Raw genomic sequence first — 24,584 nt, forward strand, 5'->3', positions numbered from 1 at the left:
TCCAACCTCTAGGACTGCCAGCACCACGTCCTGCTTCATCTCCGTTTTTGCAGATAAGCAGCCACATTTTCCTCTCTCCTGTCATCGCCTTTCTTCCCCATCAGCAGGAGTCCATCGCCATTCTCTTCCACCGCGTCCATTGGCAGCCCCAAGGCTGGCCAAGGTGATCCCCTATCTTCCCCATCATCTTCTCCCAAATCCATCGCAGAGAACCATCAGATTTCATCCCATACCTGCGTTTTCTAGAGGGCTGGACAGCAAACAGTTCTCAGCCTATTTGGTCATTCATATCAGCCCCGGAGGTGCCTTTCTACAAGGAATTACCGCGGGCACAGTCACTTTAAGGTGTGCATTGCATGAGCATCATGTATAACAGTCTTGTACAGTCTTTTGGGCAATAAGAAAGCAAATACCGCTCCGGCAACGGAGTGGGGGGCCCTCAGAGGGTGGTTGGAACCCCATCATGGTGTCGTGTTCTCCTCTCTCTATCTCTCTAATTCAATCACCATAAAGGGTTGTTTGTGCGAAGCATAGATCTCGGTGTGTTCTCTTCCGCTGCACCTTACATTGGTATCAGAGCTTCCCTTTTTGCTTCGGCTTCACTAACGCAACCCTAGCAAGTTTTTTCTTCGTATCTGAGGTGTGACACATTAACGCTTGTGTTATTTGTGTGTGGGCTAGCGTGCATCCCAAAGGTTCCTCCTCTCGCTCTCGGCAAAGTAGGCTCCATCCTTGGCGTCAGAGTGAGGCATTGATAGCGCGAGAACAAAGCAATCCTTGTGGCGTAAGGCCGCAAGAGGGGTGCGCGTGCGAGAGGCTAGATAGGTCCATAGTGTGAGGACTACTCCCATCTCTCCTACACTTAAAAGATCTTGTATGGTCAAAACCCGCAACGGCATAGATACGCATGCTTCTCCCATTGGGGAAGGATCCTCTTCTACGGATCCTCCTCCACCAGTTGTTTCTATTCCACCCGGTGTCCCAGATCCCTTCTCTACTGCACCTCCCTCATCAGCATCCCCTGGCACTCCTCATCCCCCACCCCTATCCTTGAAGTCGATGATGCGGACGATGACAGAGATGATGACGACACAAGAGGCGCAAAGGATAGCCTATTGAGGCCGAGGAGGAGGATAAACGTCTTGCTCTTGAGGCTGAGAAGAAGGCGAAGCGGCTTGCTCTTGAGGCGGAGCGAAAGGCCAATCGGTCGGCATAGAGAGGGGGATAAAGACGAGCGTCTTCATGAGCTTGTCGCATCTTTGATCTCTCGGCCGGCGGCTTCTGAGTCTACTCTCAATTATGGGTGTACTTGCTTCTACTATCGCCGAGGCCTCGGTTAAGGCATCTTCCAATTCCCAAGCACCAGTCACGGAGAAACTCCAATTAGTAAGTATGATGGTAAAATGGATAGTGTCACTATCTATTCGTGGTTGCATCAATTCAATGCTTACTTTGATACTACTAAGAAGTCGGACAATAGGAAAGTATTGACTGCGGCTATGTACTTGTCATCAATTGACATCCAATGTGGAAGGAAGAACAAGCCAAGGCCTATGAAGAGGACCACTCTTCGCCTACTTGGAATACCACATCCACTATCTTATAGTTGGAAGGAATTCCAAGACGGCCTAAAGGCTCGGTTCATGCCTCCACAATACCTAGACCGACATTAGGATGATTGGCATGCTCTTAAACAAAACAATTCTCCTGTTATATCTTTCTCGAATCGTGTTTTGCAGTTAGGTGTGCAACTTCGGAAGACGGAGGACGAGCGCAAGGACGCGTTACATCTTTGGCTTAGATTACTACATCAAGTACGACGTCAAGGTACAAGCCCCCCCCCCCCCCCCGATTTCAATGAAGCGGTATGTCTTGCCTTACTCTATGAAATGAAACACAATGAGGGAATCTCTAAAGATCCTAAAGACTCTCTCTTCTTGTTAGGTGCAACGGAATGATTGTTTGCGCTTTGCTCAAGATGAGTGCTCCGAACTGTGCTCAAGGTTCCTTTAAGTTCTTATGGAAGGGAGAGCCTTCCGTTCTTAATGGAAAGTGCTATGATCACGAACAAAGTGAATGGACACTGTGCGGGCGCGAGAGTGGTCTACTATTGATTGCACAAAGTGATACAATGTTGATGCATGGAAACTGATGCAAGTCTAGGCTATGTCGACGATGACGACGGTGATGACGAAGTCGACCTGAGGGCTGAAATCTGCAATCTTTCTACTGCTGTCCAAAAACGCTATGGGCTGAAATCTGCGACTAGTCCAAAAACGCTGATTTGGGGGCTGTTTTTTGTGGGTCTTTGACGCTGAAAATCTGCAGGTTTAGGGCTGAAAACAGAGGTTCTTAATGGCTGAAAACTGAGGTCTTTGCCGGGCTGAATCTGTTACACTTTAGGTGAAAATTGCCGGTCTCAATTTGCTGCTGAAAACCAAACACGCCAATGAATTTGATGATAAAAAACGCTAGCAGTGGTTGATCCTTGCAAAAACGCTAGGTGCTGGGTACTGTTGGCGATGCAGATCTGATGCAAAAACGCCAGGTTGGGGATGCTGTGTAAAAATGCTAGGAGAGGGAAGGGGCTATGGCGATGGTTCTTCTAGCTTGGTGGGGGAAACCGCCAAGGTCTTGATGAGAAGTTGCCTGCTGAGCTTGGCTCCTATTGCCTCTTCTACCATTTAGTGCTAACTTTGGTTTGCTTATATATTAACTTAGCAAAATTGCCCTACCTACTTTTGTTGGAAAGTCACTTAAAAATAATAAGTGAAAATAACCAAAAATAGGGAAAATAGGCTAAATGCACTGGAAAATTCCCCTTACTGAATCTGATGGATTCTGAAGGGAATACTGATGATCATGCTGTGTGCAACCAAAGGATATGCATCTATACTAAGTGGGCATGCACGGTCTACGAATAGACTCACAAAAGTGCCAGATCACTGCTAATCTAGACTGATTGAACCCTGATCATGTTGTAGCTTGTCCACGGACACATAGGGTTGGATGTGTCACGTGACATCCCCCCCTTTTCAAAGTGAGGTACTGGTACCGAACTGTATGGCGTCGAAGGAGATCGTCAATAGCATCCAAAATCCTGGAAGGGACTCTACGCCGGCCCACTCTGATGTGTGGGTCGTGCGGTACTTGAACTTTAGAAAGGTCTACAACGCTTGCTTCTTTGGGCCGGGCCGAAAGCGACAAAGTCTTCTGAGGCTCCATCCATGCTTCAACTTGGTCGAGTGTCATGCTTCTTCCTTCTTCAAGAATCTCCATGGCTAAAAATTCCTGAAACCATTTCCAACACAAAACCATGAACATACCCATTCCATGTAAAGTAAGTGGAATAAATCTTGTCGTCCTAAAAGACTGTGCATGCAATGTAGATGAACCAATAGACGGAATGCCCAAACAATGAGATCGAATCTTTCTCGTATGATCTAGAGCAATCAACTGTGGTAATTCACAACGGAATTGCCCATGCTTGGTGCTCATACTTCCATGTGCTCGGTCTATGAATGTGTCATGCCAAGGAAGAGACATGGAATGTGACTTCCTTACATGCATACTTTTCAGCTTTTCATGAGAAATCCGCATACATTCGTGCTCATCCATGAGAGAAACGTGCTCAACATACAATATGTCATGCCTAGGAAAAGGGATCACATAAAGATGCTGACTAAAATACCAGAAACGATCCCGAATGAAATATTCGAACAATGCGTGCAAATGTGTTTTACATGTTAGTCATATGAATAAAGATTGTCCTAAGAAAGATTTTAAAAAGCACAATAATCAAGGTGGCACGTCTAATGCTCATGTCAATGCAATCCAACCTCATTTCGCTCAGGCCTGCGATGCTAAGGAAGACCCTGATGAGTCTCTCCTTAAGTGTTACGACCATGTGAACGGTCAAAGGATTGTGATTCTGTTTGATCCGGGAAGTGTCCACGACATTGTGAGTGACAAGCTTGTGACTCGAGCGCGTTTGGAAGCTCATCCGACTTCGCCGATTGGACTCTCTGGCTTTGCTCCCGGTATGGATGTGTTTAGCACATATGAGTGTCCTGATGTAAAAGTGATTATTCAGAAAGATTCTCTCTCTCGTAAATTTGTTGTCTCTCCTCTTATGGGTTGTGATATGATTTTGGGTATTAGATGGTTTCGTGAAATGAAGCCCCAAATCGATTGGAATAAACGTACTATGCCCATTGTTAAGGGTGATGTGCCGCTCGTCCTCATTCGAGGCGAGTCGAGCATTCCCCTCTTCCTCTTATCTCTCACGTCTAGGCTAAGAGAGAGCTTCGTCGTGGAGCTCAAGCGTCGATCATTTATGTCAATCCCACATCGAGGGACTTGGGAATTCCACAAAGGTACAATGAGTTATTTAAAAAGTTTAACCATCTTTTTTTGACGGATGAGCTACTCCCTGCATTACCTCCCGAGCGTCCAAAGGATTATGTCATTGATTTTGTGGAAGGAGCGGCACCGGTGAGAATGTTTCCCTATCGTCTTAACAGATCACAGGAGGAAGATCTTGAGAAGCAATTAGGTGAGTTCTTGGATAGGGAGCTTACTCATCCCAGCATATGTCCTTTTGCTCCTCCTATTCTGTGCATTCATAAGAAAGATGGCTCATCTCGTTTGTGTGTTGATTACAGGGCACTCAACAAGATGACCGTAAAACCCGTTTCCCTATGCCTCACATCAAGTACATTTTGGAGCGTCTCAATGGGGCTAAGGTATTCTCTGAATAGATTTGAAGAGTGGCTATCACCAAGTACGGATAGCCAAAGGTGATATCTTCAAAACCGCCTCTTGAACTAAGCGTGGTCATTATGAGTTCATTGTTATGCCGTTTGGTTTGATTGGTGCACCTACTACATTAAACCCTATGATGATGCGTGTCTTTGTTGACTTGGTTGGCAAGTGTCTTAACTTTTCTCAATGACATTCTCATTTTCTCTACCTCCTGGGAACAACATAAAATCGATGTTGAGAAACTTTTAGCCAGATTGATGCTAACCAATTGTATATTGCAGCTAAGAAGTCATCATTTTTTCTAACAACCGTTTGCTACCTGGGTTACATTATCTCAGCCGATGGCATTAGCTTGGACCCAGCTAAGGTTCAAGAAATTAGAAATTGGGAATTACCCGAGGCTACATATGATGTTCGCTCTTTTTTGGGTTTATGTCAAGCATATTCATCTCACATAAAAAAATTTGCACATATTGTTGCTCATTTGACCGATGTATTGAAGGGTGTCGAGTAGTTGTCATCGTGTTATCTTGAATGCGGAGGCCAAGAGTGCGTTTGAGGCACTCAAGGTCGCGATGACTCAGGCTCCGTGTCTTATCCTTGCTTCATGGGAAGTTCCCTTTGACGTTTGGACTGATGCAAGTAACGTTGCCACTGGGGCCGTGCTGCAGCAGCAGCATGATCGTCATGTTGCATTTCTTAGTAGAAACTTAAAATTTAAGTATTGCTGAAAAGAATTACTCTATGTATGATAAAGAACTTCTCTATGTCATTCATGCATTAAAGCATTGGAAGCATTTTTTGTATGGGCGTGATTTCATTGTTTGCACTGATCATCAAGCCCTTCGCTGGCTTCAGTCTATGCCTAGCGCACATTGGAGTGATCGTCAAGCACATTGGTCTCAATTTTGAGCAGTTTGGTGATTTGATTGAGAATGTGCCTAGTAAAGCTAACCCAATTGCTGATGCTTTGAGTCGGAACAGCCAAGTTCTTGTTGTAGATCAACATCAGGCATGTTGGGGCCTCCAGAGTGGCCACTGATGTGCACAACAGTCACTTTCATTTATTATTAGGCCACTTATAGCTTGAGTGGAATTGAAAGCATAGTTACAAGGAATGGCCGTTTTCAAGTCCCCCTTCCCCGTTCCCATCCCAATTTCCCGTTCCGGATTCCCATTCCGTGTTTCAGATGTGAGTATCCAAAACAGAGAATGGCATTTCATGCATGTTGCCGTTTCCCATTCCCCGTTCCGATTTCCCGTTCCGGATAACTATGATTGAAAGGTCAAAATTTGTTCTTAACTCCTGGACTGGCCCTTCAAGTATAAAAGCTCCCTTTAAGGTCTCACTTTAGGACATTCTGATAGTGTGGGGATTGGGAAGTCCTTTGTTTTCACGCCCTCTTAGCATCAGCACCCATATGAGCGTTTCAGCCCTTGGTTGAGCGTTCCATGCAGTATCTGCTAGCGCTACCAGTTGGAGGGTGATCGCCTTCAATATCCAGCCGCCAAAGTTGAGTCTTCTGCAGTTCCAATGTCGAAAGCATCAGCCTAGCGTTATCAGGAGGCAGCATATTAGTGTTTTCAGCACCATCTGCAATCAGCCCCAGCGTTTTGGGATCAGCAGGACCAGTACCCAGTACAAGCCTCGTTACCCACAGTCCCAGTATTCAGCCAGATAGTAATCAGTATTCAGCCCTAAAGCACAGCACTATTCAGCCTCAAATACCTCAGATTTCAGCCTCACGTACCTTCGACAACGCAGTACCACAGTACCCATTACCCAATTCCAAACAATTACATTGCAAGGGACTGTCCTTCCAGCATCAGCATCAATCAGCATCAGCATTTATTCAGCATCACATTCAACCCAGTATAGCATTCAGCCATCATTCGATCAGTTGTATCAAGAGTCGTGCAATATAAAGCAAATACCATTCCGGCAACAGGGTGGGGGGCCCTTGGAGGGGGGTTTGGGACCCCTCGGGTGTATTTTCTCTCTCTCTCTCTCTCTCTCTCTCTCTCTCTCTCACCATCCAATGGCAATTCCACTTTTGTTTATTTTCTCTTTCTTTGGGGAATTTCGTTTGTTTTACCTTTTGGAAGCACCCCTCTAGAAATCTAACTGCCCTGCATTGCATAGCCAGTGTGGAACTGTTCAAAGAGAGTCCAAGCCTGAGGGCTAAAGAGCACTAAGGTTGGACAAGGACTATGGTTAGCCAAAGTGGGGTCATTGGCCAGCCAAAGCGGAATCCTTTGCTACATAGGCTACATTTCAGTTCTGGGTGTGGCTGCAATGTACAAAGAGGGTCAGATGACCTAGAAGAATGTAATGGCAGAAACTCCTAAATTTTAGGGACTGCTATTTTTGGACAGCAAAATGTCTTCGCGTCATTACGTGCAGTTTGACATGGGGATCATTTTGTTACTCTGTGGCCAAGTCAACAGAGGCTGCAGGTGAGATATTTTTAGACCCGAGGGTCTAAAGCGAGAAAATGCACAAATGAGTGACACTTGGCACTCTGAGGCCAGTTTACTACTTAAAGAGAAGGCAAAAACGTGCTTTTCAGCTGTGAGCTCGTTTTTGAGTGCTGTCACAGGTGGGAGAGCTTCAATGGAGTGTTGGCTTACCCTTTATGTACAGTGAGGTGCAGGATGTCATGACCTGCACACCTCTCAATGCTCTCTCTCTCCCCTATTCTTTATGGTTATGCCCCTCTAGTGGGCTTTTCATTTGACCATGTACAATTGTGTGGGTTCATGCGCGATTGCCGAGGCAAGAGCCTCTTGCACAGGTACTGGATTAGCTAGTGGCTAATCCTCCGCAGGTATAGGTGAATTCGGAGAGGTTTCACGCCCGAAATCTTGTCAGATTCAAAGGGCAAGTAGCCCTACAGGTGCGAGAGCTCGAGGTCTTGCTACAGATGCGACCCGCACACGAAACGGAGCCCAAAACAGGGAATTACAGCCTGCTGTGTATTTTTGCAGGTTTAGGGTTTCGGCCCTAAACGGACCCTAATACCTCCAGGAGGTTCGGGGACACAAGGGGACCGCTATACAAGTGATCTGGAGCATTTTCAGGGCAGAAAACAGAGAATTCAGCGTGCTGCAGATTCTCGCCAGGTTTTGCAAAGTGTCCGTATGCGTTAGGAAAGTCATCTAATGCGTGGGAATACTGACTGTGAAGGGTCCTAGTTCATTTATGCTGCCGAAATCGAGCCAGAACAGTTGAAATTCAGCCAAGGTTGTGCAGGGCAGCTTGTAGGGAACCACAGCTTTTATTCCCTCTGTTGAAGAATAAAGAAATACCGAAAGGGGCGCCTATTTAGGGGCCAATCTAGTGTCTGACTCGCATACAGATGCATTCTAGCATCTGTATTCTAGCATCTGTATCCCATTTCCCTCTCTTGTGTCATTATAGCAAAGGTAGAATAGACGACTAATAATGGGTGAAAGCTAAATCAAGGTTTGAAGTAAAGTCTACCGCCCTTTTTGAAGTTAACAGGCCGGTTACATGGTTTCATCAACTGTATTAAATCACTTTTTCCTCAAAAAGTGAGCCTTGGTGAGTTTGGGTTAAAGACACAGAGAGAGTTCGGGATGACCTTGAAAACACAGAGAGTTTGAAAGTAGATCGAGTGGATTTATAGGTGAGAAAGGCTACGAGAGTCTTTCTTTGGATACAGGTGAGAAAGGCTACGAGTCTTTCTTTGGATTTACAGGTGAGAAAGGCTACCAGAGTCTTTCTTTGGATACAGGTGAGAAAGGCTACGAGTCTTTCTTTGGATACAAGATGGATGGCAACAAGGAAGAGGGTTCCTCTTCAGAGGATAGACAGCCTATTCCAACTGCACATGAAATTGGCGAGAGTTCAGGCCAAGCAGAGAAAGTTTTGCAGGTTGTTACTGCTGTGACCATGTTCAAGCAATTGATGGAAAATCCAAGATTTACGGAGTTCATACAATCTTCATCAATAGCACATCAAGTTCAAGGCAGTTTTGGCATGCCAGGAACAGTGTTTAGGGGTATGCCCAACCCCATGTATGCAAACATTGGTTTGCACCCAGGATTTCAGGGCACACAAGGTCAGTTTGGGGTGTCACAAGGAAACTTGGGTATGGCTGGTTTTTCAATCCACATCAATGAATATCACACCTGGACATCAACATGTTACTGGCCAAGGAGTACAGATGGCTCCCACAGATGTACCCATTATGCAAACTGTCTCTTTTGACAATTTGGAGTCAATGGATAAGCTAAAGCCATACAAAGAAGATGGTCAGTGAGTCCATTGACACATTCAATGGCTTTGATGAGAGGACAAAGGTTCTCTCTTTCGTCGAACAATTTGACAAAGCATTTGTTGGAAGGAGCATTTAAAGTCAGGAAAGCTGCCACTTTTCTGGAAAAAAAAAAAAATGCAAGTAGTAGTGGAATACACTGTTGTTACAAGGACAGACTCCTTCCACTTGGAATGATTTCATACAAGTACCGAATTAGCTAAAGGCTAATTCAAAATAGGTACAGGATGATTTAACAAGATTTCTTGCGAGAAATCTCGTGTAAATCAAAGGGCAAGTAGTCCTACTGATGCAGAAGATCAAAGGCTACGAATTGGTGCGATTGGCACGCAAAACAGAGCCCGAAAGAAGAAAATACAGCTTGCTGTATTTTTCTACAGATTTAGGGTTTTGACTCTATTTGATGTCTTTTTGTCCCAAGAGCTTCGAGGAAGCTAGAGGACAGTAATACAAGTGATCTGGAGCATTTTAGGAGCTAAAAACAGAGAATTCAGCGTGCTGAATTTCCAGGACAGATTTGCAAAAGTGCTCTATTATGCGTGGATAATCACTTGGATATGTGGATTTTTGGTTGTGAAGGTTTCTACTACAGTTATGCTGCCAAATTGGGTCAAAAAGAGAATTCTCAACCCAATAAAAGTGATAGCATAAGGGTAGATCACAGGTTAATCTTCAAAGATCAAGATGAAGAGCAGAGAAAGATTGTTTTCAATGCTCAGTATACAAATCAGTGATATTGCATAAAGGCTGAAATTGCCTGAGAGTTGGAAGATTCACAATGCGTTTCACATGAGTCTTCTCAGACCCTATGTGGGTGATGTGCCAGAAGATATGCCAGCTGAAGATCAGCCGGAAGTCGAGGAACTTGACGAGATCTTTGTCCCCAAATAGATTTTGGCACATAAAGAAAGAAAAGAAAAGGCAAGGTTGCAAGGTGCTGTTTGGTAAAGTTCAAAAGCTATTCACCTCTGGATGTCAAGTGGATAGAAAAAAGTGAACTTGCAGAGTCACTAGAAGTATGGGAACTTAAAACCTTGGTTTGCAACCTACCTTGACCCCTTGAGAGGCAGAGCTACATGGATTGTCAGTGTGACAATCGCTTCTAAAAGAAATGATGTACATGTTACTTACAGTGAGCTCAATGAAGTGCATGTTACATGAATGTTAGAGCTGTACAGATTGTCAGTTTGGCAATTGCTCTTATGGAATGTCCAAAAGTTTGGTTACTGCTATAGAAGTGAGTATTTCTTGTCAGTTTGTCAAGCGTACATCAATTGCTTCTATTAAAGGGTACATGTGTAACTGCATTCTTAAACTGTCGGTTTGGGTATGCTCGAAACTGTTACTGGATCCAACATATACTAAAAGACAATGACAAAATGTGACGCTTCCATTTTGTTATTGGAAAGTTATGGACTCAAAGCAATGGCAGAGTGTGACGCTTCCACTATGTCATTGGGACAGGGTTCACACGCAGGCAATACATGTGTCGACGAGGTGTTGAATACACTAGGGTTGACAATGAGCATGTATGTGTCGTGCATGTGTCGACAGGTGTTAAATACACCCGAGTGTTAACTATAAGCATGTACGCCATAGGTGCAAACGAGGACGTTTGAGATTTCAAGAGGAGAGTATGTCACCAGCCAGTGGCAATTCCACTTTTGTTTATTTTCTCTTTCTTTGGGGAATTTCGTTTGTTTTACCTTTTGGAAACACCCCTCTGGAAATCTAACTACCCTGCATTGCATAGCCAGTGTGGAACTGTTCAGAGAGAGTCCAAGCCTGAGGGCTAAAGAGCACTAAGGTTGGACAAGGACTATGGTTAGCCAAAGTGGGGTCATTGGCCAGCCAAAGCGGAATCCTTTGCTACATAGGCTACATTTCAGTTCTGGGTGTGGCTGCAATGTACAAAGAGGGTCAGATGACCTAGAAGAATGTAATGGCAGAAACTCCTAAATTTTAGGGACTGCTATTTTTGGACAGCAAAATGTCTTCGCGTCATTACGTGCAGTTTGACATGGGGATCATTTTGTTACTCTGTGGCCAAGTCAACAGAGGCTGCAGGTGAGATATTTTTAGACCCGAGGGTCTAAAGCGGGAAAATGCACAAATGAGTGACACTTGGCACTCTGAGGCCAATTTACTACTTAAAGAGAAGGCAAAAACGTGATTTTCAGCTGTGAGCTCGTTTTTGAGTGCTGTCACAGGTGGGAGAGCTTCAATGGAGTGTTGGCTTACCCTCTATGTACAGTGAGGTGCAAGATGTCATGACCTGTACACCTCTCACTGCTCTCTCTCTCCCCCCTATTCTTTATGGTTATGCCCCTCTAGTGGGCTTTTCATTTGACCAATGTACAGTTGTGTGGGTTCATGCGCAATTGCCGAGGCAAGAGCCTCTTGCACACGTACTGGATTAGCTAGCGGCTAATCCCCCGCAGGTACAGGTGAATTCGGAGAGGTTTCACGCCCGAAATCTTGTCCGATTCAAAGGGCAAGTAGCCCTACAGGTGCGGGAGCTCGAGGTCTTGCTACAGATGCGACCGGCACGCGAAACGGAGCCCAAAACAGGGAATTACAGCCTGCTGTGTATTTTTGCAGGTTTAGGGTTTCGGCCCTAAACGGACCCTAATACCTCCAGGAAGTTCGGGGACGCAAGGGGACCGTTGTACAGGTGATCTGGCGCATTTTCAGGGCAGAAAACAGAGAATTCAGCGTGCTGCAGATTCTCGCCAGGTTTTGCAAAGTGTCCGTATGCGTCAGGAAAGTCATCTAATGCGTGGGAATACTGACTGTGAAGGGTCCTAGTTCATTTATGCTGCCGAAATCGGGCCAGAACAATTGAAATTCAGCCAAGGTTGTGCGGGGCAGCTTGTAGGGAACCACAGCTTTTATTCCCTCTGTTGAAGAATAAAGAAATACCGAAAGGGGCGCCTATTTAGGGGCCAATCTAGTGTCTAACTCGCATACAGATGCATTCTAGCATCTGTATCCCAAGTAGAATATGTCACAAAACGGGAGCGTACACGAGCACTTAGAAAATCTGAAAATTATAATACTTTGCAAACACGAGAGAAGGGAGAAGATCGACACAGTATTGGGGACCAGAAGATGGGCTGGTCCCCCCCCCCGTTAAGAGTATTCTTTTATTCAAGGAGAATTCTTATACAAGCATGAGAACCCAAGGAAACCCCTCCGTTCTGTAATCTTAGACCCAAAGGTCGTGCTTTCCCGTAAAGGGCTTGGATACAAGGCCATTCCTTCCCGTAAGGGACTTAGGCGTGAAGCCGTACTTTCCCGTAAGGGACTTAGGCGTGAAACCGTACTTCCCGTGAAGGGCCTTCCCATAAGGCGGGAGATCCCTGCAAAACAAACCACACAGAGCAACAATTCTCAATGCGTATCAACACCTTATACCTGTCGCTCCTTGCTCGGAGAATCGACCTCCGTACTCAGTCGTCACACGAACAATTGCAGTTTCCGTCGCCAGGCTCTGCTCCAGAATCCCAGCGCTAGTGCTTTTTGCTGCTTCCGGCTTGCTGAGAAACTGAACGCTGGCTGTCCTTTTATAAGCCCTGGCACCCGGCGGGAATAGAGGCCCAAAAAGCAGAGCCCTAGCGCCCTAGAGAGAGGAGAGAGAGAGATCACTAGACCTGGCGCTTTCTAGAGAGAGGAGAGAGAGATCGCAGATTTCAGCCTCCTGCGTAGCTATTAGCGCTGGCCTTTTTAGAGACTTGCTTTATTTTATTAATAAAGGGCTGGTCACTTAAAAGTGACCGGCCACTTTATTTTAAGTGACCGGCCACTTTATAAAATAAAGTGTGAACCTGTTCAAACTTTAAAAACTCGCTTAGTTAGTGAAAACAATGCTATACGAACACATTCCAGGCGTCCCCGGTTGCAGGACACGACACAGATGCAATGCAGACACAGACTCCTCGCGGGAAAACATCTGTCCTCCCGCGACTGTTCCTGCTTTTCGTAAAAAGCTTCATTGAACCCATCTTTATTCTTGTGCTTGCGTTCTTACGCGTATTTTCTTACTCACTTCGGATTTCCTCCTTAGCCTACGGGATGCCCCCTTACTGATGCACCCGTCACCCATCATGTGACGCATCAGGGGCACTCGTAACCCGGCCCTTTCCACCGAACTTACGGAAACTCCTTCGCGATGTTTACCGTCACCCATGAAATGACACATCAGAGTTGTCCGTTCCTGATGGCAGTTCCTGTAACTACAATCTTTTAACAGTTCTTAGTGCACACAATAAAATATCCTAAAAAGAGATTAATCATTAAAAATAAGAAAATAGTCCAATTAGCAACATCCCTCTGGCTTCTAAACAGTTGACCTCAACTGTAGTGCTTGGACATATACCTCCAGTATCTCGGGATAAGCTGCTAATTCCTCCTGCGTCATCCACTGAGCATCTAGATTCGACTAGTTCTTAAACTTAACCAAATACTTCCGTGTTACCTTCCCGGATTTGAGAGACCGCTCCTGATGACTTACTATCTGCTCCGGTTGGAGTATTTCTTCTATTTCCTCAACCTCAGGAGGTTCCTCAGCACTAGGCTGGCTCGGAGGCGGTCCCACATACGGCCGGAGTAAACTGACATGGAAAGCATTATGGATCTTCCAATTAGGCGGTAGCTCTAATCGGAAAGTGACATCATTCACTCGCTCAGTGATCTTAAACGGCCCATAATAACAGGTAGAAAGTTTCACCACCTTCCCCTTATGAGACGCTTGTTTCTTAAGTCTTGCCTTCTCAAACTTGAGTAAGACTAACTGTCCGACTGTTAAGTCGAGATTCCTCCTGTGCTTGTCTACAGCTTTCTTATGCTTTTCCTGAGAGCGTAGAATAGCTCTCCTAACTTGCCCGTAGGCTGTGTCCAAATCCTGGACAAGTTCATCTGCTGCAAAGATCTTATCCTTGGTTAAACCGATCGGTGGAAGCAAAGGCTTACCATAGAGAATCTCAAAAGGTGCTTTCCCCGTCGATGAGTGTATGGTATTGTTATACGCATACTCGACAAGAGGCAAATATTTCTCCCAGTCAGATTGCCGGTCTGACACATAAGCTTTTAACATATCCAATACTGTGGAATTGGCTATCTCACTTTGCCCGTCCGTTTGAGGATGGTAGGCAGATGAAAAATTTAGCTTCGTACCAAGATTATCCATCAAGGCACGCCAAAAATTTCTTGTCATGCGAGGATCTCGATCACTCACAATAGACTTAGGCATTCCATGATGCTTAAAGATTTGTGCCAGGAAGACCCTAGCCATATGATCTATTTTGATCGTTTTCTTGACTGGTATAAAATGTGCTTGCTTGCTAAACCTGTCCACAATGGTCCAAATCGCGTCATTTCCAGTCTGAGTTCTAGGGAGGTCCATGATGAAGTCCATGGCAATACTTTCCCAAGGTTCATTAGGCACAGGCAAAGGTTGTAGCAACCCAGGCGTCTTATGCCGATCATACTTCACTTTTTGGCAAACCAAGCATTCCCTGACATACTTATCAATGTCTGCTTGGCTAGGCCAAAAGAAATATCTTTCCATTGCTAAGGTCGTAGGGCGAATACCCCGATGACCCGCATAAGGCGAAGCGTGTGCTTCATCTATGATCTTCTTTCTTAATGGTTCCGTCACACATATGGCCTGATGGTGGTAGAGATAACCGTCCCGAATGGAATAGGGAAACTCATTCTCTCCACGATGTAGCTTTCCCCAAATGGTGGAGAAATCTGGATCATTCGGATACAAATCTAGTAGTGCTTCTAATTCTTGGTGATACACCGAAGTGATAGCGTTCACCCTTGGCCGCCTAGACAATGCGTCCACGACCACATTCTTACTCCCAGCCGTGTGAAGGATCTGGAAGTGAAACATAGACAAAAAGTTTGCCCATCTCATCTGCTTCTCAGATAGTTTCCTTTGCGTAAGGAAATACCGCAAACTCTGGTGATCAGTCTTGATCACAAAATCCGCTCCTAGAAGATACTGCTTCCAGTTGGATAAGGCGTGAATCACAGCCGTGAGTTCTTTTTCGTAGATTGATGCATGCAACTCTGCATCCTTAAGCCGTCTGCTTTCGTAGGCCACTGCATGGCCCTCTTGGTTTAACACTGCTCCGATGCAATCGCCTGAAGCATCGCAGTGAACCTCAAATGGTTTCCTTAAGTCAGGCACTATCAATATAGGTCCATGGCTTAGCAAGTACTTGAGCCGATCAAAAGCTCCTTGTTGTCTCGATCCCCATCTGAAAGGAATCTTCTTCTTTGTCAAATCATGAAGGGGTCTTGCTACATGAGCAAATCCTCGGACAAACCTTCGATAATACGAACATAATCCCAGGAAACTACGTACATCATGTACCGTAGTGGGAATAGACCAATCTTCTACCACTCGGATCTTGGCACGATCCATTCTCACTTGATTGTGAGAGACTATATGGCCGAGATAGTGTATCTCTAAGAGAAAGAACTCGCTCTTCTTTGCATTCACATGCAACTCATGCTTTCGGAATTCTTGAAACACTAAGTCCAAGTGCTTCCGATGTTCCTCTTCTGACTTAGAGAAGACGAGTATGTCGTCAAAGAATACTCCCGTAAAAGCTCGATACGGGCTGAAAATGCAGTCCATCATGCGATTGAAGGTCGCAAGAGCATTGGTCAAGCCGAAAGGCATTACCAAAAATTCATATAGTCCAAAGGTTGTGCGGAAAGCAGTCTTGTGGACATCCTCAGGGGCGATCCGTATCTGATGATACCCACTCTTTAAGTCTATGCGACTAAAGACACTTGCCCCTGCAACTTATCAAGTATATCATCAATCCAGGGGATCGGAAAGCGATTCTTGATCGTGATCTTGTTTAAAGACCTATAGTCTATGCACATTCGAAACGTGCCATCTTTCTTCTGCACCAGTAGAACTGGAGAGCAGTAGGGTGAAGCACTTGGCCGTACTAACCCTTTCTCTAGAAGCTTGTTGACTTGCTTCAAAATTTCCTCTTGCTGAGCAAGACTCACCCGATAAGGGGGTTGATTGGGAGGCGAGCTACCCGGTATGAGATCTATGCGGTGATCTTCCAGTCGTACCGGAGGGAGTTCATCAGGAAGTGTTTCCGTGAAACAATCTTTGTACTTTTCAATAAATTGAAGACGCTTAATTTCCAGACTAGAGGGAGGGTCCCTACTAGTTTTATCCTTCTCATGTGCAAAAATCAAGTAAGCAGAAACACACTTCTTCATTTCTTTCTTAATGGAGATATGGCTTACAATTGGGAACTGCCAATCTCCTGCATCAGCATGAATCTTTATTTTCTTACCCCCATGACCAAAAGTGAGGGTCTTTTCCACATAATCGGGAATAGGTGTCATGTGGAAGTGCCATGGCATACCCAAGATGATATCACATCCCTCGATGGGTGCCATCAAAAATGATTCGCGGTCCTTGTACTCGCCAATCCGAAGATTGAGCTGTCCTTGCACGGGAGTTGCATTGGTTGTCAACCCCTCGAATGCCGATCCGGATGTAACCGGTGTGCCAAGTTGAGCCGGTGTGAGGCACAAACGTTCCGCAGTATCCAGGGAGATGAAGTTGTCCGTGGATCCTGGATCATAAAGAATCAGTACTCACTGGTTGTTCAAAGACCCCCAGCCCTTCAGAAGTTGACGCTCCTCTTTCTCCGTTTCTGTGTTTCCTTGAACATCTGGAATTGAGTTCGAGCTTGGTGGTGCGGGTTCCTTCCTTGCTTTCTCTTGCCTCGTAGAGGCTTGCTCTTGCCATTGCTGCTTTAGCGGGCAGTCCGATTTCATATGTCCTTTCTCGCCACAGTAGAAGCATCTTCCTTTCTCTCTGAAAGTTTGAAGTTGAGTAGGAGAAAGATACTTAGTTCGCTTGCCAGTGCCCTCTGGCTTCTTAGAATGATCATCGTCCCTAGATGGAGGACGTTTTCTTCCTTGGCCCCCATGGTCATCGTAGACCCCTCTTTGTCTTGCACGGTAAGTGCTATGCTCCATTTTTCTGGGCGTCCCAATTGAGTGCAAATCCTCAGCAATGATTGCTGACTCCATCATCCTTTGAAGAGTATCATGCGGATACACCTTCATACTCTTTCGAAGCTGCGGTTGGAGACCTGCTTCGAACTTTCTTTTCTTTTCCTCGTCGGCAATCTTCATGAAGGGAGTGACCTTCAGAAGAACCGACCAATACTTGTCCACATAAGTCGTTACTCTTTCATGTTCCTTCTGGGCAAGCCAGTCCCATTCCTTCCGTATGTCCTGCTCGAAGTCAAGTGGAAGAAATTGTTCATAAAATTCAGATTTGAAGCTCTCCCATGTTCTGGCCTGAGAACCTTCCAGAATCTTGGCTAACCACCAATTACTTGCCGTTTCCTTGAGGTGCATCCCCACATGGCGTAATTTGGATCTTTTTGTGAAGTGCCCATTGGCAAAGGCGACTTCAAACTGTCTGATGAAGGACAGTGCTTTGGAGATGTCTCTCCGTCCGTTGTAAGTTTCGAACTTGATGTCCTTGTCGCCCGATTTGAAGACTCTCATGCGATGTTGAGACTTGCGACCATGCTTCTTGAATCGAGGCTTATCTTTAGGTTGATGTAGAGTAGTGGCAGTAGTAGCGGCTTCCTTCTTCTGACGAGATGATCGAGAAGTAGAAGTATAATCAGGAGAGTAAGATGGAGATGAGATAGAGATGTCCTTGCTCTCGACTAGCAAAGAGAACGCTTTTTCCTGGCCTTTCCGTGAAGTAGGCCGTTCATTCCGATCCGAAGATCCTTTGTGCACCTCAGCACGTTCTTCTTCTCTTGCCTCCTGTGGTCTCACGCCAACAGTGTTGTCTGGATGCTTGGCTGCATCAGTTCCATTCGTTTTCTTCATTCTGCCCAAAAGCTTTTGGAGGTCTGGCAACAGTAAGATTTGTTGCAACTCCGCAAGCTGAGCTTGCACTTGTTGAAGCTCCTCTTCAACGCTTCTCCCTTGGCTCGACATGGTTCTTCCCGTTCTTCCCGGAATCGTCCTTCTTTGCAGAGAAAGAGAGGAGTCCGAGCTCTGATACCACTGTCACAAAACGGGAGCATACACGAGCACTTAGAAAATCTGAAAATCATAATACTTTGCAAACACGAGAGAAGGGAGAAGATCGACACAGTATTTGGGACCAGAAGATGGGCTGGTCCCACCCCCCCCGTTAAGAGTATTCTTTTATTCAGGGAGAATTCTTATACAAGCATGAGAACCCGAGGAAACCCCTCCGTTCTGTAATCTTAGACCCGAAGGTCGTGCTTTCCCGTAAAGGGCTTGGGCACAAGGCCGTTCCTTCCCGTAAGGGACTTAGGCACGAAGCCGTACTTTTTCGTAAGGGACTTAGGCGTGAAGCCGTACTTTCCCGTAAGGGACTTAGGTGTGAAGCCGTACTTCCCGTGAAGGGCCTTCCCGCAAGACAGGAGATCCCTGCAAAACAAACCACACAGAGCAACAATTCTCAATGCGTATCAACACCTTATACCTGTCGCTCCTTGCTCGGAGACTCGACCTCCGTACTCAGTCGTCACGCGAACAATTGCAGTTTCCATTGCCAGGCTCTGCTCCAGAATCCCAACGCTAGTGCTTTCTACTGCTTCCGGCTTGCTGAGAAACTGAACGCTGGCTGTCCTTTTATAAGCCCTGGCACCCGGCGGGAGTAGAGGCCCAAAAAGCAAAGCCCTGGCGCCCTAGAGAGAGGAGAGAGAGAGAGAGAGAGAGAGATCGTTGGGCCTGGCGCTTTTTAGAGAGAGGAGAGAGAGAGATCGCAGATTTCAGCCTGCTGCGTAGCTATTAGCACTGGCCTTTTTAGAGACTTGCTTTATTTTATTAATAAAGGGCTGGTCACTTAAAAGTGACCGGCCACTTTATAAAATAAAGTGTGAACTTGTTCAAACTTTAAAAACTCACTTAGTTAGTGAAAACAATGCTATAGGAACACATTCCAGGCGTCCCCGCGTGCAGGACACGACACAGATGCAATGCAGACACAGACTCCTCGCGGGAAAACATCTGTCCTCCCGCGACTGTTCCTGCTTTTCGTAAAAAGCTTCATTGAACCCATCTTTATTCTTGTGCTTGCGTTCTTACACGTATTTTCTTACTCAGTTCGGATTTCCTCCTTAGCCTACGGGATGCCCCCTTACTGATGCACCCATCACCCATCATGTGACGCATCAGGGACACTCGTAACCCGGCCCTTTCCACCGAACTTACGGAAACTCCTTCGCGATGTTTACCGTCACCCATCAAATGACACATCAGAGTTGTCCGTTCTTGATGGTAGTTCCTATAGCTACAATCTTTTAACAGTTCTTAGTGCACACAATAAAATATCCTAAAAAGAGATTAATCATTAAAAATAAGAAAATAGTCCAATTAGCAACAGAATAGACGACTAATAATGGGTGAAAGCTAAATCAAGGTTTGAAGTAAAGTCTACCGCCCTTTTTGGATTGAACAGGCCGGTTTCACTGACTGCCTCCTTTTCAGAACTCCCTGGATGCACCCTCACTGTCAGTCACACGGACGAAGATCACTAAACTCATTCGTCAGGATCTTATATAGTTGGACACCAGGAGGACATGGGTAGAGCCGATGCAGGAGTTGGGCACGAAGATGGCTTTCTTCAAAGAGCATCTTCTCCAACTTTCAGGAGATGGGTTTGTGATTCGTCCGAGCTACATGGACACTCATTTGTCTCATGGTCTACGATGTGCTATTGGTCAGATTCGCACATCCTCACACCAGCTGGAGATTGAGACGGGTAGATTCAGAGGGATACCACCGGTGTATAGGATATGCCAACTATGCAATAGAGAGCCAGAGACAGAGCTACACTACATATGGCATTGCACTGTGTATTATGAGATACGAGGGCGCTTCCATTGCTTATTCAAGGAGGGTTTTGGACCCCTAGATAGAGTCATGAGGTATCAGGATCAGAGATGCCTTGGCTAATATCTACTTGAGCTACATGACATAGAGATAGTCTACTGAGGAGACATGGAGTACAACAGTCACAGAGACAGACCACAGATTTCTTTGGATCGAGGGAGCTAGGAGACCAACCACCAGCACAGAGTTGTACCCACATTCATACCAGAGGCACCCTCATTGACAGGGCGACTGAGCTCGGGAGATCGTGACGACCACGACCGAGACACAGGAGCACACTCCATCGACGGAGTCTCCAGCGAGGATCAGAGGCATTCTAGCACGACACCCAGAGTGTCATTGAGGGCCTATTCTACATTTCACATCTCACATCTCACATCTCACACTTCATTTTTCATTTTTCACATTTTACATTCAGTACTTTTTATACTTGTACTTCAGACATTGTATTAGATTCACCACTTTGTATCTGATGGTCTCATAGGTCATTTTGGCCTTTTGAAGACGTTAATATATCATTTCATTTTATTGCATTTCTCTCGGAACCTGCTTTCACGTATCTATAGCATTTCTCTCTTCTCTCTCTACATTCTTCTAGTAAAGCACTAAAAGGAATCTTGAGTCTGTGCGAGGCACACATCCTGAGTCAAAGAACTGTAAAGTCTTCCGCTGCACCCTACAGACCTTGTAACTATCGCATTAGAGATGGTTATTTGTATTTTCGTAATTGATTGTGTGTTTTGCCGTCTCATAGAGCGGCGCTCTTGCATGATGTACATGATGCACTTATTGGTGGTCATAGGGGTATAAATGCTACTTTGGAAAAGATTGAAAGATTTTTCTAGTGGCTTAAGATGAGAAAGGATGTGTATAGTTATGTCACACGTTGTCCAATCTGTCAAAAGGTTCAGGCTCCTCGAGGTAAGTAATAGGGTCTCTTAATGGCGTTGCCTATTCCAGAGGGTCCCTTTGAGGACATTTTAGTAGACTTCGTGACAAACTTGCCTCCTAGATCACATGCCCGTAACACTCAATGTCTCACCATAGTTGACCGTTTTTGCAAGTTTTGCATGTTGGTGCATTGTAAGACCAATGTCACTGCACAAAATGTTGCTAGGCTTTTTATCAAGCATTGGTATCCGTTGTGTGCATAGCAGCTAAGGTACGGGACGAGACGTTTTATACGAGGCGTTTAATATGCATACTATACGTATTTTCGAGGATCAAAATAAAATACGTCGATGTTTTTCAAATATAATTTTTTTACAAATATTATATTATATGGGTCCACACAAAGGTATATAATTTATTGAAGTCAAATGTTGCACATAATTAAATGGAAAGTTGACATCTATAGACCCCGAACTTCAAGGCAAACAAACTTTTATTAAAGTCTATAAACTGCCCACGTTTTTTAACAAAGCAACGTACCGAACGTTTTAAAACGTCCCCTTTTGTACTCTATTTCAAAAACGTATTTTTTAGCTGCATGGTTTTGTGGCTTACCTAACTCTATTGTGTTTGATCGGGATGCAAAATTTACTTCACATTTTTGGCAAGCATTGCTTGTTATTTTGGTACTAGCTGAATTTTTACAGTTCTTTTTATCCTCAATCTAATGGTCAGACTTAGATCTATAATTATCAATTAGCTTTTGATGTTTAGAAAGCATATGTGCATGACCAACAGTCTAAATGGATTTTGAATAATTCTTACTCTAGTGCTATTGGAAGGACTCCCTATGAGGCAGCGCTTGGTAGGCCGTTTCAATCATTGTTGGCTAGGTTTGTTGCCCACTTTACCACATCATAATTGTACCTCACTACAGTTCAAGCTCCTAGCCAGTAGTTTAGGATTTTTTTCTCAATCCATCTTCACTTTTGCAATACCAACATTGTATATGGATTTGTCTCATAGGCCGATTTTGGCCTTCCTAAGACGTAAATGTACTCTCTCTCTCTCTCTCTCTCTCTCTCTCTCTCTCTCTCTCTCTCTCTCTCTCTCTCTCTCTCTCTCTCTCTCTCTCTCTCAAACACATATGCACAAGCATGCAAACAAGCAGACCAAGTTTTGCAAGTACCTTCAAGTATTTCATCACTTGACATGCTCAGTGAAATGCTGACACCACTTTCCCTTGAACGAAATGAGGATAATCCAGACCCTGCTGCATCCTTGACAGAGTGCAGTGTATTCCCTCGTACAACCATCACGCTACAGAAGTCTGGCGCATGTTTGGCTACATAAGCTGAGATGCTTTTTTCCCTCAGAACTCTGAAAGCCATGACAAGCACCTCAATAATTCACTAAAGTTCTTGTGCATGCGCATGAACGTATGTATGCATACCACATGAATAAGATGTTACGATGATTGTCCGACTCGCAGCAAAGTAAGAAACCCTACACAGTATGTGCAAGTAAACAAAATTTAGGAATTAAAGTACTCAAAATATACCTGGTCCCTGCATAGCAGGTCGCTCAGAGCATCTCTAGGATGGGATCTTAGCTGCCCTTCCACAAAGTTGTTGGGGAAGCCATATCCAGAAAGTACCGCTCGCAACAGTTGAGGGAAGAGAAGGGCTCTAGGAGGGCAGCTGGTGGCATCCAGGTGCTGCAGCAATCGAACGGAAGACGGAGGGAGACGAGGCGACGGTGGCGCCATAGGTTGAACAGCCAGCGGCGAGGGGCCGGGGAGGGGGAGGGGGAGGGGGAGGGGAAGCATTGCTGCCGGCAGCACAGCCACAGCCAGACCTCACTGTTGTGTACAACCGGGTAAAACGACGCTCCTCTCACGGTGGCCCACCTGCGTCCGACCGATGAGCTCCGACAGACCAAAATGTGATCGGTCGAAGGTCATTGGTCGGAGTGGCAATCATCCGACCTAGGGAGGGCTGAAATTGGATTTGTCTGATTGCCGTCCGATCGATGAGCTCCGACATACCAAAATGTGATCGGTCGAAGGTCATTGGTCGGAGTGGCAATGCGCACATGCATCCGACCTAGGGAGGGCTGAAATTGGGTTTGTGGAGGTCTGATCGCCACCTTACTTGGCTATCGATCGGTCAAAGGGGCTGGTTCCCCATAAACTCACTTCAAAACGGCTCCATCCAATATTTTGACAATCGTGCATAAGTATAAAATACTATTATTTGAAGGTTAGAAAAGGAACATAAGCCCATCGTCCGGATGATCCACCGCACCATGTGCATACATTATCTAGTAATTAGCACATAGATGCTCCAAAGAAAAGGTCCCGATTGATCGAGAAGAGACTAACCTCTACCAGCCCAAAGGCCATCTCGAGGCTGCGTAGCATCACAAACCCCCCCCCCCCCCCCCTCCCTCCCTCCTCCTCTGTATGACAGTCATACTGAGAATCATTGGCGCGTGGTCGGAAAAGGTAGTCTCTGTCAGGATGCAAACGGATCCACCCATGTCACAAATGTGGTCGCTGGCGTAGAAGCAATCTATCCGAGATAGATTCAGTCCTCCTACCTTGCGATCAGAGCGAGAGAAAGATAGGTTGTCTGGGGGTCTCACAAAACCTGAGTGCTTCCAAACATTAAAAACTCTCATAGTCATACATGGTCGCTCCCAAGCTGCCAACTCAGTCCCGTGCACCATAGCGTGGCCACCTCCAATCCTATTAGAGGGGTCCTCCAACATGTTGAAGTCCCCCCCAACACACCACTAATCTACATGCGGTAAAGACTCAACAACATGAGATCAAAACTCTGCTCATGCATTTGCCATATTGGGCACGTATATGTTTAGGAAACCCATGAGGCACCCCTAAACCTACATAGTAATCCATTGAGCTCTGCTTGGCACAAGAATACCTCTATCCACAATGGTATGCTGCTAGGAATCCGCATTAGTCATACACCTCTAGATCCAAATGCAGCTGACCAAAATGTCTCATAACAACCACGCAAAATCTGATCACATCATCTAATGCGGCTCTCACATAGATGATGCTCGTGTAGCATAAGAATATCTATCTCACCACCCACAAGCCATTCCTGAATCTCTTGACGCAACCGCCTCTCTAATGCTAAAATTGGGGCCCTCCTAATCCCTGCATACTCAATGAGACGATTCTCATGGAGTCACTAAGAAAAAACAAGTGCTGCCACAATAGCCAACCTCGCTATCTTTGAGGCCAGTTTGGATGGGGAGAAATTTGCATCCAAACGGCCTCTTGACAAGAGCGTCTGAAGTGATTGTCGTAGGGCTACATCCTCTGTCCAAGAATCCTCATTTACAAATACATAGCAAGGGGGGCTCTGAGTGTCAGCAAACAAATGCACCACAATGTGCTTGCAACCTGCTGCATCCGACAGCGTCACACTGAACTTAGCCAAAGGCCAAAGTGTCTGTACCAATTCTATCAGCCATAAGTCCCCTATGTGGTGTGAGAACTCAATGGCTTGGGCCTGGAGCCAGTCAAGAATTGTGTGCAGGGTCCACTCTATATGATCTGTGCCGCAGCGAAAAGGAGAAACCTACCACTGTATCCAGAGCCTCAGTGCCTCGAGCTGCTAGAAAGACGACGTGGAATAGCATCCTCCAAGT

The 24,584-nt window shown here is 45.6% G+C and overlaps 1 protein-coding gene across 3 annotated transcripts in view; it reads right to left on the reverse strand.

The window, feature by feature from the left end:
* Positions 1 to 22,840, reverse strand: part of LOC147429540 (U-box domain-containing protein 52-like) — a 57,315-nt gene extending 34,475 nt beyond the window's left edge. The window contains exons 1-2 of one of the 3 annotated variants that reach the window (XM_086495796.1): positions 22,465 to 22,840; positions 22,093 to 22,283 (exon numbers count right to left, since the gene is read on the reverse strand). In XM_086495796.1, the coding sequence (XP_086351922.1) occupies positions 22,093 to 22,219 (127 nt within the window). In that variant the 5' untranslated portion in view covers positions 22,220 to 22,283; positions 22,465 to 22,840. Of the gene's footprint in view, positions 1 to 22,092; positions 22,284 to 22,356 lie in introns of all 3 variants that reach the window. The other 2 variants (XM_086495794.1, XM_086495795.1) reach the window with 2 other exon arrangements.
* Between the last annotated feature and the right edge of the window lie 1,744 nt (positions 22,841 to 24,584).

Source organism: Adiantum capillus-veneris, chromosome 22 (assembly GCF_014529385.1).
Source record: "Adiantum capillus-veneris isolate H3 chromosome 22, ASM1452938v2, whole genome shotgun sequence".
Lineage (NCBI taxonomy): Eukaryota > Viridiplantae > Streptophyta > Polypodiopsida > Polypodiales > Pteridaceae > Adiantum > Adiantum capillus-veneris.